General features: G+C 44.6%; 2 protein-coding genes and 1 non-coding gene across 17 annotated transcripts in view; 2 read left to right on the forward strand and 1 right to left on the reverse strand.

Moving 5' to 3' along the window:
• LOC111930520 (epidermal growth factor receptor kinase substrate 8-like protein 2) overlaps positions 1-223 on the reverse strand; it is a 68,111-nt gene extending 67,888 nt beyond the window's left edge. Inside the window, exon 1 of the mRNA XM_086894734.1 lies at positions 21-223. The gene's annotated coding sequence lies outside the window, so the exon portion shown is untranslated. The remainder of the gene's footprint in view (positions 1-20) is intronic.
• Positions 94-11,618, forward strand: EIF4G2 (eukaryotic translation initiation factor 4 gamma 2). Of its 15 annotated transcripts, none has more exons than XM_086894672.1 (22): positions 94-365; positions 2,154-2,264; positions 2,394-2,459; positions 2,884-3,009; positions 3,362-3,464; positions 4,128-4,259; positions 4,348-4,414; positions 4,499-4,650; positions 5,093-5,203; positions 5,742-5,825; positions 5,909-6,007; positions 6,193-6,334; positions 6,424-6,584; positions 7,020-7,133; positions 7,896-8,021; positions 8,241-8,345; positions 8,430-8,645; positions 8,935-9,193; positions 9,410-9,614; positions 10,055-10,266; positions 10,376-10,497; positions 10,793-11,618. In XM_086894672.1, exons 8-22 carry the CDS (start codon positions 4,567-4,569, stop codon positions 10,856-10,858), a joined length of 2,106 nt encoding a protein of 701 aa, XP_086750798.1. In that variant the 5' UTR covers positions 94-365; positions 2,154-2,264; positions 2,394-2,459; positions 2,884-3,009; positions 3,362-3,464; positions 4,128-4,259; positions 4,348-4,414; positions 4,499-4,566; the 3' UTR covers positions 10,859-11,618. The 15 variants fall into 15 exon arrangements, with proteins under 15 accessions (XP_086750798.1, XP_086750805.1, XP_086750801.1 ...); XM_086894675.1 differs by having other exon boundaries at positions 156-365; positions 2,200-2,264; XM_086894669.1 differs by lacking the exon at positions 94-365 and adding an exon at positions 416-643.
• Positions 7,175-7,343, forward strand: LOC111930690 (small nucleolar RNA SNORD97). The gene has a single exon (XR_002865272.2). It is a non-coding gene; the product is annotated as a small nucleolar RNA SNORD97 (small nucleolar RNA).
• Positions 11,619-14,317: the final 2,699 nt, after the last annotated feature.

Genomic DNA, 14,317 nt, shown 5'->3' on the forward strand with positions numbered 1-14,317 from the left:
TAGCATATATATTAAAGTACCCTTCTGTGAACGTGCCTGCAGCTCCCACGGCAGGCCCCTGGCTCTGGAGCTCTGGGAGAGCTGCAGCTCGGCAGCGAACGGTGCAGGAACACGGCGGCCGAGCAGCCGCCATGAAGCAGCTGCGCCACTTGCGCAGACCCCGATGCCCTGCGCGGCGGCGCCGGCAGCCCCTGGCGTAGCAGCGTTCGTGAATATCGGTGCTGCACTGCGGCGGCGGCACGGCGCAACCAAACCTCCTCCCTCCGCCGCCCACCCCGGTCCTGGCACCGCCCCCTTCCTCGGCTGTGATTGGCAGGACGGGTGGAGCGGTCGGCGGCGATTGGCGGGTGCCGGCGGGAGGTGGGGTAGGTTGCGTGAAGGGTGATAAAGTTAGTGGGGCTGCTGAGGAGCGCCCGAGACGCGGCGGCGGCGGTCGGCGCTCTATGGAGGTGGCGGGGGGAGGCGTCGGGCCGGTGCTGCTGCTGCTGTGGTGACTCGGAGACTCGCCCTGTCCCGCGCGCTCCCCCCTTCCCCTCCCCAGCCCCGGTCCCCGGCTCCCTTCCCCTCCCCCCCCTTCTCTTGCCTTTTCCCCTGCCCTTGGTAGCCGCCGGGACCCGGGGAAGCTGACAAGGCCTTAGGGAAGGTGAGAAATGCGGGAATAGCGGGAGAAGCGCGGGTTTGGGGCCGGGAGTGTGCGGCTACTGCTGCAGCTGCAGCCTAAAATGGCGGCTGCCCGGGCTGGCCGCCATTTTCTTGTCAGTTGCTTGTCTGTTTCTCCCGCACAAAATGGCGGCCCGGGCCGGCGGCCGCTCCCGCTGCCGGCTTTGCGAGCCCCGCCGCCTCTGAGCGAAGGGCTGGAGGAGCTTGGCAGCCCCCGCCGGGCGCGGAGGGGAGGCTGAGCGGCGGCGTTTCAGGTTAGAGCGAGGGAGACGGGATCGGACAGTGCCTGTCCGTACGGGCCATGCCTTTAGTTGCCTCGGGTCGGCTGCAGGATGGTGGTCTGGCCGCGGTCTGCGGGCGGCCGCACTGCCCCCCCAGGTTTCCCTTGGAGGGAGTAGCCGCGGTTACACATAACGGGCTGCTGTCTGAGGATCCACATTGCCGGTGGGGAGGTGACGAGATGATTTTCTAACTCTCCTTTTACTATTCACTGCCTTCCCTTCGCGGGAGGGGAGAGCGGGCTGCCGAAGCGCCGCGTCAGCCGGCAGCAGCCTCGCCCACGTTTCCTGTTTGGGGGCTCGGGCGCCGCGGTGCGGGGTGATACCGCCTGCTTTTTCCCCTCGTGCCTCCCGGGGCGGCCGCCGTGGTGCGGGGGAGCGGGTCCCGCCCGGCGCCCCGGCGGAGAACAAAGAGCCGGGCGGGCGCGGGCAGCGGGCGGCGCCCGGCGGGCGGGGCGGGGGGGGCGGCGGCGCAGCGCGGCGCCTGCGGGGGGCGCCCTCCGCGGCCGAGCCTTTTGTTCGCCGCCGCCGCCGCCATGTTGTCCCCGCCGCTCGTGGCCGCGCCGGGCGGGCGGGGGGCACTGGCCGCGCTCGGCTCCGGGAGGGCTCCGGCCGCATCCGGGACACTTGCAGGCTTCGGTCCCCCGGGCGTTTCTGGCCTCGTGCTCGCCTTTCTGCTACGTGAACAGTGCATTGAGGTTCTTTATGCAAGCTGAAAGTTGAGGTGGTGGGTGGATTTGGTAGCTTAGTACGCCATTTGGACGCAGAATACGCGCCTTTTACTACATTAAGCTTGTGTTCTGTTGTCTGATTAAAGCTTTTCACTTTAGAATTCGGCCGCTTTGTCGTGCCATTATAAATCAGAGTTTCTAAATAACGTCAATAAAGGACTCATTGTGCTTTCTAATCAGAAAAAAAAGTACTTTAGTTCTTTGCTGCGAGGACTCTTGGCTTTTGGGTAAACTTGAGGGTTTTGCTCAGTCCATGATACCCTTGTATATTTCCCCTCACCCTCGCTGGAAAACATGGCTAAAATGATGAAATTTGCCTTTCTGTGACTGTCCCAAGTATTGCATGAATGAAAGTTTTCTTAGTTGTTGTAAAGTTCGGTGTTGGAGGGGTCTCATTCTCAAACATACATCTGTACTTTTTAAATTGAGACGGTATGGCTCAGAGTAAACAAGTATAATATGAATGCTTGGTTTGTCTTTCTAGGTTTTGTTTTTCCCTACCCCGTCAATTTAATTTTATTCTTTTGAAGATTCTTCGTTGTCAAGCCGCCAAAGTGGAGAGTGCGATTGCAGAAGGGGGTGCTTCTCGTTTCAGGTACCTTTTATTTGTTTGATAGTAGTTCCTAATAGAAAATCTCCTTTGAGGAGATCTTGAATTAGTGTTATGTTCATAGCAAAACTGAGTTATTTGGACTTACCAGGATTCCGTGTTCGTTTTTAACAGTGCTTCTTCAGGCGGAGGAGGTGGTAGGGGTGCACCTCAGCACTATCCCAAGACTGCCAGCAACAGGTATGTAATCTTGCTCTTGATTTGCATGATTTCAAAGTCAGAGCATGCTTCATAGTGAATACAGAACTGAAAATAGGCTAGCTTTAAAGTTGTACCAGAAACACCCACTGAATTAAAGACCTTTGAGTGTTTTCCAGTCTGTGCCCTTGAAAGTGTATCCCACAGTCGATAGGATGTTCATGGGCTTGTTCATGTATTTAACTTAAAAAGTGTGAAGAGTGTTTTTTGGGTGCCAGGGATTGTTGCTGTTGAGTGAGTACTTACCTGTGCAGCAGATGTTGCAGTGTTGGTAGGGGCAATTGCGAGCTCTTAATAAAGCAAGTAATGGAATTGGTTTGAGTAAGGCAACACTGAAAGGTTAAAAGGGCAGTTCTTTCAGTCACTTGTTTCTGTTCTAACAACCCTATTCTTCAAAATTTTGTAGCGAGTTCCTGGGGAAAACCCCAGGGCAAAACGCTCAGAAATGGATTCCTTCACGAAGCACTAGACGAGATGACGACTCCGCAAACGACAAAGAACGACATGATGCAATCTTCAGGAAAGTAAGAGGGTAAGTTCTTAAAGAAATTACTTCTTTCCTTGTGTTTTCAATAACAATGTGTACATAAGAGATGAGCTGGAGGAAAGGAAGATGTGGGCCTTGAGTTTGGGGGAGGTGTTGACTTTAGCAAGGAACCAACCTGATAACATAGCAGCAAGAAACACTTAAATAATTCTTGTAAGCAGGTTAGTATTTTCAGTGATACTTCACACTCTGAAGATCTCAAAAAAAACCCAGTTGAATGGAAATTGCACTTTTCAATTTTTAATAGACTTAGTAAAAAGAAAAGTTGAGTCTAAAGTGACTCATGGCATGCTTACAATCTGTATATTCTGTGTTTTTGGTTTTTGTTCCTCTGTAGCATACTAAATAAGCTTACTCCTGAAAAGTTTGACAAGCTATGCCTTGAGCTCCTCAATGTGGGTGTAGAATCTAAGCTCATCCTAAAAGGGGTCATACTGCTGGTAAGCTGGTTGCATTTCTTATAACTACAAATTTCTTGCATGCTAAAAAGCAGGGGGTTGGTTGGTTATGATGGGATACAGAAGTAGCATGAATGCTTTTGTGTATTTGGATTATTCAAACACCACCTCCCACCCCTGCTTTCTGTGTAAAAAAGAATCTAATAGGGAGGAAGTAGATTTAATGCTTCAAGTTTCTCATTCAGAAGTCTCCACAATCACTAAACGTGATTGGGGGTGCTATAATTATTTTTTTAATAATCTAAGATGCTAGTTAGCTGTCCTGTTAGCTTGGCCCTCCCCCTTTTCCTCTTTTCCCGAGGAGCAAGGCTCTTGGTTTTGGAAAGGCTACCACTGGTGACCTCCTGGGACACTGTTACATCACTTTTTTAAATGAAATCAGATTGGTGATACTAAGCTAGGTGTTGGGATAATAAACTCATGTTTTTTTAGCCAAGGATTATACAGGCTTTTCAGTAGCATGCAATGGTTTTTGTCCTTTGCTTCAGCATTAAGACTGGTGTTGTACTACACTGTTTGTCTTTGATTCAGCAGAAAACAGGATACTTTAAATGAGTGGTAGTATAATCCATCTGTGTCTTGTAACTCACTTTGCTGATAACAAAAGCACCCTACTGCTGCCTTGCTCAACCTGAATTTCTGTAGATCGTAGACAAAGCCCTTGAAGAGCCCAAGTATAGCTCGCTGTACGCTCAACTATGTCTGCGACTGGCAGAAGATGCACCCAACTTTGATGGCCCATCAGCAGAGAGTCATCCAGGACAGAAGCAAAGCACAGTGAGTGCATCTCTCAATCTGGAATGGTAAATTTTGCATGCATTTGTAGTTGCCCTGATGAGCTTAACTGTTTTCTTTGTTTTTGTAGACATTCAGACGCCTCCTAATATCTAAACTTCAAGATGAATTTGAAAACCGAACCAGAAATGTTGATAGTAAGTTTTAGAACCGCTTTACTACTGAATCTATTTTGTCGTCTTTTCCCACAGCCATGTAAAACAGGCTTCTTTGTTTTCCAGTCTATGATAAGCATGATGGTCCCCTCCTCCCTGAGGAGGAGGAACAGAGAGCCATTGCCAAGATCAAGATGCTGGGGAACATCAAATTCATTGGAGAACTTGGCAAGCTTGATCTTATTCATGAATCTATCCTTCATAAGTGCATCAAAACAGTGAGTATTCACATTGGGTGGGGGCTAGGAGCAAAACAGCTTAAAAACTTAAAAAAAACCAAACCAAAACACAAAAAACCTAAAAAAAAAAAAAGAGCAAATGTTAATGCTGCTTTGGAGTCTTAGAGCAGGAGCATAAAATGCCACATAAATGTTTCTTGACTGTTATCCATTGCCTACTTTTGTCTTTTGGCATGAATAAAAAGTAAAATCAGCTTTATTCAAAGCCATAGATTTGTCTCCAAGGGAAAATGTAATTTGGTGTAGACAGAAGTGTGCCATAGGTGCTTCAAAGTATATACACTTATGAATTGGCAGTTCCTAAAGTTCAGTTTTTAAGTCCATTTGCCTTCAGAACAAAACAATGTTTTTGTATGTGTCAGTGTACAAAGTTTGTATTTATAAGGTTTTTAAATTCTAAGTTTCTCCTTTAATTTTTCAGCTTTTGGAAAAGAAGAAGAGAGTTCAACTCAAAGATATGGGGGAGGATTTGGAGTGCCTCTGTCAGATAATGAGGACAGTGGGACCTAGATTAGATCATGCGAAAGCCAAGGTATGTGCCTATCCAGTGCAGTCATTAACCTAATTAATTTGTGTGGCTAAGACTTTTGATTGCCTGAACCTTCTGTATTCAGTATTCATAAGTACAAAACAGAGGTTTGATTTTTCAGAGAAAAGAGTGCCAACTATGGCTCCTAGACCAATTCTCTTAATAGAAAAAAGCTAATCTTTGAAACAGTTTTAAAAGTTTACAGCAGTTTTAAACATTTCACAAAGATGTCGTTGGGGTCATCAGGACATATAAGTGAGACTGTTGTTTTTCTAAACACAGCTTGAAAAGATGTGCTGAGGAACTAAGTGATTTGAGAGACAGGAATTTGGAATGTTAGCTTAAAATGAATAGAATTTTGGCTGTGTTGCTTGTTTCTGATTCAAATACCTTGATGCATTAGATCTTTCAACTTTCTCGTCAAGGAGCTGGAGATGGCAGGAAAGGGCAGCTTGTTGCATTGTTTTGTCTTGACAGTCTTGAGTGAAAACACTCAAGGCACTGATAGAATTATCCCAGCTTGTAACTTCTGTTTCCCCAGTCCTTAATGGATCAGTACTTTGCCCGTATGCGCTCCTTGATGTCAAGTAAGGAATTGCCAGCAAGGATTCGTTTCCTGCTGCAGGTATGATGATAAAATGGCTTCCTTCTGTTTTTTTCTTGTAAAATTGTCTTGAATCCTTTCCTAATATCCTGTTCTGTTTCAAGGATACTGTGGAGTTGAGAGAACACAACTGGGTTCCTCGCAAAGCTTTTCTTGACAATGGACCAAAGACTATCAATCAAATCCGTCAAGATGCAGTAAAAGTGAGTGTTGCATGTAAGGTCCAGAGCCTGGCTTGGTGCTGTGCACTTGGGAGTAGTTTAGTTCTCAGAGTGACAGTTGGCTTAAGGATGAAAAACAGATGGACTTCTGTAGTTGGGGACTAAAAACTTGCCTTTCTTGGGACTGCTGTTCAAAACTGACCAAAATTATAATTCCTGTTTTAAAGGATCTGGGAGTTTTTATTCCTGCTCCTATGTCTCAAGGGATGCGAAGCGACTTCTTTCTGGAGGGACCCTTTATGCCACCCAGGATGAAACTTGACAGGGACCCACTCGGAGGGCTTGCTGATATGTTTGGACAAATGCCAGGTACACTGACACCTCAGGGGTGCTGGGATGGCTGTGGCCCTGCTGTGCTGAATAGGAACTGTCAGTAATTTGTTTCCTTGCTAATCCAGGTAGCGGAATTGGTACTGGTCCAGGGGTTATTCAGGATAGATTCTCACCCACCATGGGACGCCATCGTTCAAACCAACTCTTCAATGGCCATGGGGGTCACCTCATGCCTTCTGCTCAATCCCAGTTTGGAGACCTAGGCAAATCTTTTCTGAAAAGTCAGGTAAGGAAGATGTTGGCATGGTGACTTGAGCTTGTTTTTAGAAGCACTTCCTGAGATGCGTATGTTATGGATTGTAGTCTGCTTATGTTGAAAGACCTATTCAGAATTGATTCTGATAACTGATGCTCAGCTGATACAAAAATTCTAAACCACTTTTTGAATTGTACAAAAGATGCAAGAAGGACACTTTTTGTTTTTTTTTTCACTGCAAGAAAAGGTGCATGTGGCTTTGGTGGGTCAGAACGGTGTGTTTTATTTAAAAGATAGCCCTGTTTTTAGGGATAGATGATACTCTCCCACCACCCCTGCTCCTTCTTTCTCCCTTCCTGGCAAATAGAATCTTTGTTCCTCTGGTCCCTCTGGTACTACTTACCATATGATGTACGCCACTCCATCATCTGCACTTCTTTCTCTATATCTCCCTTTCTGAAATAGGGGCAAAGCCAACTCTACCATACCCAGAATCAGGGACTCTTATCCCAGCAACAAGGACAGTCGAAGGATATGCCACCTCGGTTTTCTAAGAAAGGACAGCTTAATGCAGATGAGGTACATGACATGCCTACATTATTTACAGCCTATTCTAAATATTGCCCAATGATTATAGCAAGACGCGTTATTATGAGGACTAATGCTGGAACTCTTTCTCCTCCTCCTCATTCTCTTCCTTCTTTGTCCCTTCCTCTTTCACCTTTTACCCCTCCTCGCTTTCCTTAGGGTATCCAGCGTCCTATGAGCAAGACTGAGATATGAGGGCAATTTTTTGGGGTGTCCCTTCCTTCCCACACAGTTCCAAGAACACTACTCTGACATCAGTTCCCATGCATCCTATTGATAACAGTACATTTAATTAAAACTTCAGGAAACCCTGAAGTGCTGGACCAGGTTATTTTTTTTTGTTTGTTTTCTTTTGTTTAGAACTGGCTAATAGGCAAAATTTCAAATGCAGAGTAAACTGCATTGTGATTTTGAGTGTTAACCAGACTTGTATCCCAATTTCTGAGCAATTTGGTAGTTTTGTCTTGGCTGTAAAATACATCAGCAAATATGCTGATTATCTTCTTGGGTCTCTAACATACTGCATCTAAAAGGAGCATTTCCAGGTTTTTATACCAGTTGAACTAAATGCCAGTAACTTGCTTTTGGGGGAGTTGCAGAACACATATGTGGCTTTTAATCTGTACTTGAGTATTACTATTGTAGAAATGGAGTCATGCTTCAGTGAGATCAGTTGGAATGAGTCCGTGGCTGTGTACTGTTGGTCAGAATACTTGAAACAGTTTGAGTTTTTCTTCGACTTACTGTTTACAGATTAGCCTGAGACCTGCTCAGTCTTTTCTAATGAATAAAAACCAAGTGCCAAAGCTTCAGCCCCAGATAACTATGATTCCTCCCAGTGCTCAACCACCACGCACTCAGACACCGCCTTTGGGACAGGTAAATACAAAAAATTCCTGTATGTTGTTTGCTATACTTTCCTGTTCCTGCTTGGAAAACTTAATCTGTAATTGGGGAAGGGGATGCACAGAGCAGGAATTGGGAGGAGAATGTAAACTAATTTTGAGTTCCATCTGCTTTTTTATGTTTTGTATTTGTAAAACTTGATATAAGCAAAGGTAGATGTGCTACAAAGAAACAAATTCTGGTCTCTTTCAGCCGCCTCAACTTGGTCTTAAAACAAATCCACCACTTATACAAGAGAAGCCTGCAAAGACCACCAAGAAACCACCTCCTTCTAAGGAAGAGCTACTGAAACAAACTGTAAGTTAGCATGCAGTAGTGAGTCTTGGAGCTTTGGATGTGTTCTTCAGAAAAAATGTTTAACTGTACTTCTTTCCTCTCTAGGAGGCTGTTGTGACTGAGTATCTGAACAATGGAAATGCTAATGAGGCTGTCAATACTGTGAGAGAAATGAGAGCTCCAAAACACTTCATTCCTGAGATGCTGAGCAAAGTAATCCTTCAATCCCTAGATAGATCAGATGAGGACAAAGAGAAAGCAAGTACTTTGATCAGCTTGCTCAAACAGGAGGGAATAGCCACCAGTGACAACTTCATGCAGGTACTGTGGTCTGATCATCTTGCACTCCTTGTTTCTTGGCTCTTCATGGTGTTTAGCTGCTGTAAAGGCAGTGTGCAGATATTTAAGTCCTGTTAATCTGAGGAGGTAAAAAACAGTCCATGAACCTGTGAGGGGCACAAGAAGCGATGAAAGGAAGACATGTAGGGTTTGGGCAATTGGAACCTGGGATCTTCTTCCCAAGTGATTGCAGAAAATGTACTGTGAATAGTATGTTGCACAGGAACAGAATTACTTATGAATTTCATCTTGTGTGTGTACTGTTTCTTAGGCATTCCTGAATGTATTGGACCAGTGCCCCAAACTGGAGGTGGACATCCCATTGGTGAAATCCTACTTAGCACAGTTTGCAGCCCGTGCCATTATTTCAGACCTGGTGAGCATTTCCGAACTGGCTCAACCACTGGAAAGCGGCACCCATTTCCCTCTCTTCCTGCTCTGTCTTCAGCAGTTAGCTAAGTTACAAGACCGTGAATGGCTAACAGAATTGTTCCAACAAAGCAAAGTGAATATGCAGAAAATGTTACCAGGTGAGAGTTGCCACAGGGCTCTTCTGTCATCTGATCCTAGAGTAAGCGAGATGTTGTTCTGGTTTATGCCAGAGTAAAACAACATGCAGGATTATCTTGGTGGAATTAGCTGTCATTAGTGTTAGGAATGATGTTTCTTAAGGGGTGGCTGGAGCCATGAACCATCACTTACAGCTCTTGAGAAGCCCTTACACGTTATCTTTATTTCTTTGGCAGAAATTGACCAGAACAAGGACCGCATGCTGGAGATCTTGGAAGGGAAGGGGCTTAGCTTCTTGTTCCCGCTTCTGAAACTGGAGAAGGAACTGCTAAAGCAGATAAAATCAGATCCATCCCCTCAAGCCATCTATAAGTGGATTAAAGATAACATTTCACCCAAGCTTCATGTAGATAAGGGATTTGTGAATATATTGATGACCAGGTAAGATGCTGTTTTGATGTGTTTTAGTACTTGTTTGGTTAAGCTACCAGTGAGGCTCTAAATCTGGAAAGGCTCAAATATAGTGGCTCTGCAGAAATCCGAGATGCAGTGCATGGGGAGATAGATTGTTCTCAGTGGACCTTCTTCAGTAAAGCCCCATTGTATTTGAGAAGAAAAGCAAGCATCCATGCGTGCATCAGTGTGAAATGTTTTCTTTAGGAGGTCTAGACCCATGTGTTTTTCTAGAGTGTGCAGCTGTAACAAAGGCAGAACAAGGATTTTTGTGGTTCACTGTCAAGCACAAAACAAGTCCCTGTGCTTGCTCCTCGCTGCAGGTGTAAGCAGGAGAATAGTTGCAGTGATAGCTATCTGAACTTGAAATACCAAGCGCTTTGATCTCTTGAGTTTACAGAACTTAGCTCGGCTTTCCTTCTGTCCAGTTTCTTGCAGTATATTTCTAGTGAAGTAAACCCACCCAGTGACGAATCGGATTCTTCATCTGCTCCATCTAAAGAGCAGCTCGAGCAGGAAAAACAGCTGCTTCTTTCCTTCAAGCCAGTGATGCAGAAGTTCCTCCATGACCATGTTGATCTGCAAGTGAGTGCTTTATATGCACTCCAGGTGCACTGCTACAACAATAATTTTCCAAAAGGTAAGTGTATTGAGGTCTTGCCTGAATTGGCTTATCCCTACATTCCTTAAAATGCAGTAAGCTGTTGAGAAGGTTATAAAGCTAACCAAGTTTAAATTGACTTTCACAGGCATGTTACTGCGCTTCTTTGTTCATTTCTATGACATGGAGATCATTGAAGAAGAAGCCTTCTTGGCATGGAAAGAAGACATTACTCAAGAGTTTCCAGGGAAAGGCAAAGCTTTATTCCAGGTAAATCTGCTAGCATTAGAATAGAGACTTCTTTTGTCTTTTCTGCTGCACTGGAGTGTTTGAGAAGGCTTTTGAAGTGTCTAAGACTTGTGAATACCTAGAAACTTAATGGAATATTTCATTAGGAGGGAGTTAAAAGCAAGGTGAAATAAATGTTTCCTATTTACTAGAGGCCTGTAGTGGAAGTGTGGCTGAAAGGTGTTTTAAAATGAGCTGGGGGAAGATGAGTGTTTTGCAGAAGTACTTAATGAGGAAACAATTCCTGCTCCCTTAAACTAATTTTGTGTAACTGCAGGTAAACCAGTGGTTAACCTGGCTGGAAACTGCTGAAGAAGAGGAATCTGAAGAAGAAGCTGACTAAAGAACCAGCCAAAGCCTTAAATTGTGCAAACATACTGTTGCTATGATGTAACTGCATTTGACCTAACCACTGCGAAAATTCATTCCGCTGTAATGTTTCACAATATTTAAAGCAGAAGTATGTCAGTAGGATATTCTCTGCAAAAGGTTTTTGTAGTATGTCTTAATAGTCTACAATAAAAATATTTTAGAGTATCTTCAATGTTTAGATAACAGTGTATTAGCAGCATGCAATAATTACATCATAAGTTCTTGAGCAGAAGCAGTCTGTTGCAAGGGTCTTCTTTGCTGCCAGTTATCATAGGCTGTTTTTAAGTTAGAAACTGAATAGCAACACTGAATACTGTAGAAATGCACTTTGCTCAGTGTAATACTTGAGTTGTTGCAATATTTGATTATCCATTTGGTTGTTACAGAGAATCCTTAACTGTAATCGATGGTTGTTGCCGTAATAGTATATTTGCCTGTATTTCTACCTCTAGTAATGGGCTTTATGTGCTAGGTTTTAATATCCTTGAGCCTGGGCAAGTGCACAAGTCTTTTTTTAAAAGGAACAGTTTACTTGCACAAAAACTGATCGGCTGAAGAGATGGTTTAATGGCCCTTTGGAGGAGGTTTTTGTGGGTGTGAAACATGACATGGTGAGAAATTTGAATTGGTCCCTCTTACAGTACTGAAATTAAGTCTACTTAATTTATCAAGACATGTTCATGCCCTGATTTTATATACTTGTATCTATCAATAAACATTGTGATACTTGACTTGTTTCTGAATGTCTCCCGGTAGAAAAGCTTTGGCTAATGACTTCTTCACTTAAGAAAGTAAACATCAGTGGGAGTTGCCTTAGGTTTCAACCATCCTGAAGTTAATTTCACACTCCTTGTCTGGATATGAAAATGAATTCTAAATAAGGTCACAGACAAGATGAGACACTATAGATGTGTTGTGACAGGAGGAAAATTATGGAATTCTGCTGAAGAAATGGTAGGGGTTTGCCTTGTGGTCCGATGTATGCTTTATCAGTGAGTATGTGCTTTTGACTTGGTAATGCTTTGAGCTTCCCCCAGGCCACATGCATGTTTCTGAATCAAGTGGCACTGTCTATTAGCTGCCTGTTTCTCAAATCAAATTGGCAGAAACCCTACAAAAGAGTTGAATGATGTTGCATTGTACAGGCTTGAAATGTCATCTATTAAATACTCAAATTACCTTGCTTCTTAGAACCTTGTCCCCAGTGAGTTTTTTTGTCCTTGTTGATACTCAAGACTTAACCTGTTGAAAGGTGATGTTTTTGTAGTGGCAAAAGGGTAGTGGCTGCTGGACTGGAGCTTTGTTTGCCAGTGGTGTGAGTGCTGAAGCATATAAAGTTACACATCACAGGAGGAGAAGTGGAGCCCAAGAAAAGGACTAGAGCTGGTAACTCTGCTTGCCTTGAGGAAAGGGGAGTTGGAGTTGGCATGGGGCATCTTGAAATGCTGTGGCTGGAAAAGCCAGGTCATGGTTTGCTTTGAAGGGCTCCATAAATCCAGTCACAGCTCTGGTCTCAGAGCTGGTGAGCCATGGTCTGTCAGGGAGTTCTGCCACTGCCTTGGGAACTTCTGCAACTTGTGGAGACCAGGAACTCCAGATACTGTGCAAGCCAAATGGCATAAAGGGTGTTGCACTTGCATTGCTGGCAGAATTCCATGGCACCATCTCTGCATTTCAGAAATGGGGTGTATCCAGCAGTTTAAGGGAGAACAGGATTCTGGTGTGGGGTGCAGTTGGGAGACAGGAATGCTCCAGCTGCAGTTCAGTGTCTGTCTGTGATGGAGCTGCAGCTCCTGGCTGGCAGTGCTGAGCACAGCCCGGGGCTTCCCAGAGCTTGTGTTGGTGTATGTTGTTCCTCTGAAACTCACAACTCTTCCCTGTCTGTAGAGCAATGTAGTCACTGCTAGAACGACAGGGGTGCAGATTTCACTCTGTGTGCAGGCTCAGGTGCGTGTGTGCTGTAGGCACCAAGGTTCTGTGGTTCAATACTCATTTAACAAGATGGACAAATACAGGGTTCATTTAATCCTAATTAATTCAAAATGCCATTCCAGAATTGCATTTTTAAGTGTAATAAGGTGCTGTGAAGTGAAATTCACCATTGTTCCACTAATAGTGTTGTGTTTCTCCAAGTCTGTCAGTTCAAGGCTAAACTTTGCTATTCCTGCTGGTTGGTTTAGTGGTGTGTGGGAATAGAATAATTCTTGTGTATCTGGTAATGTGTACGTGAAACATGTGCTGCACTTTGCTCCTGTGCACTGCAGAGGGAAGATGGGGGGAGGAGGAACCACAAGTCAGGAAAGAGTGGTTTCCAACTCAACTTGTACCAGAGGTGAGAGGAAAAGGTAGAAGGATGTGCAAGTAAAAACTTGGGAATAGATCCAGAACCTGCAGCTAAGCTTTTCTGCCACATTTTGGAGAAGGCTGAGCTTGCAGCTGTGGGTGGTTCCTTGACACAGTAACTAAGCCTTGTATTCTTGCCCAGTCTACCCTGTCCTTACTACAGCCTTACCTACCTGTGCATGGAGGCTTTGCTGCTCTGCTTGTTTCTAACAGGTCACTGAGTTAGGAGCTCTGGTAGAGAGAACTGTAGAAAGAGCAACTAAAAATGCAGAATAGAACATGAACAGTAGAAAATGCCACAAAAAGGTGGAATTGCCATCACATGACTTGGAAAAACCTCATGCAGTGTGAACAGGTCTGTGTTCTTCAAACTGGTGTAAAAATGGTGCTTACTGCAGTGTGCACATCAAAGTGGTCTCTCCATGGATGAGGAGAGGTGGTAACATCTTCATGATCTTCAGTGCTGCTTTAGTTTTTTTAAGTGCTCAAGTGCAAAACTTGTGGCTAATCTGAAACAGGGGATGGCTGTTGGGTTGGTCTCACTTCTGTGTTCTTGTTGACTGAGTGGCATTGTACTTAACATGTAAACAGAGTGCTTAATTCTACATAGTAAAGTCACACTCAAAATTAAAGCACTGTAACTGATAAATGATAATGGCTTTTTATTAATATTATTTTTGTTAAGTGTTGGGTATAATTATACTGCCAGGAGCATTGGATGAAGCTGCATATTACACATACTTCGTACCCCTTAGAGCAACTCATTTGATCCTCTGAAATTCTAAATTGGGTCTCAGTTCCTGTTCAGGAGCCCTCACCCTGTCAGCTGTGCGCTGGATTTTGAGAAGGACGTGTCACAGTGAATTCTCACCTGCAACTAGAGAGTGTCACAGTTGGGCAGCCACTGCCTTGCCCCTGCTCACAGCAATAGTTCACCATCTCTCCAAGCTGCAGTGGAGCTTAGGTATGAAATCTGGGAATTACAGAACGTGTTCTGATCATTGAATCCTGAGAAATCCAACCAGCTTGCTCCACGTTTCATTAAGCCTGGCCTTGAACAGTTACAGGGATGGGGCAGCCACAGGTT

This window comes from Cyanistes caeruleus, chromosome 6, assembly GCF_971803275.1.
Source record: "Cyanistes caeruleus chromosome 6, bCyaCae1.hap1.1, whole genome shotgun sequence".
NCBI lineage: Eukaryota > Metazoa > Chordata > Aves > Passeriformes > Paridae > Cyanistes > Cyanistes caeruleus.

Coding starts and splice junctions, on each gene's coding strand:
- EIF4G2 (XM_086894667.1), top strand. Junction 9,194..9,409: donor TATGCAGAAAATGTTACCAG/GTGAGAGTTGCC, acceptor TTTCTTTGGCAG/AAATTGACCAGAACAAGGAC. Junction 10,267..10,375: donor CAACAATAATTTTCCAAAAG/GTAAGTGTATTG, acceptor TGACTTTCACAG/GCATGTTACTGCGCTTCTTT.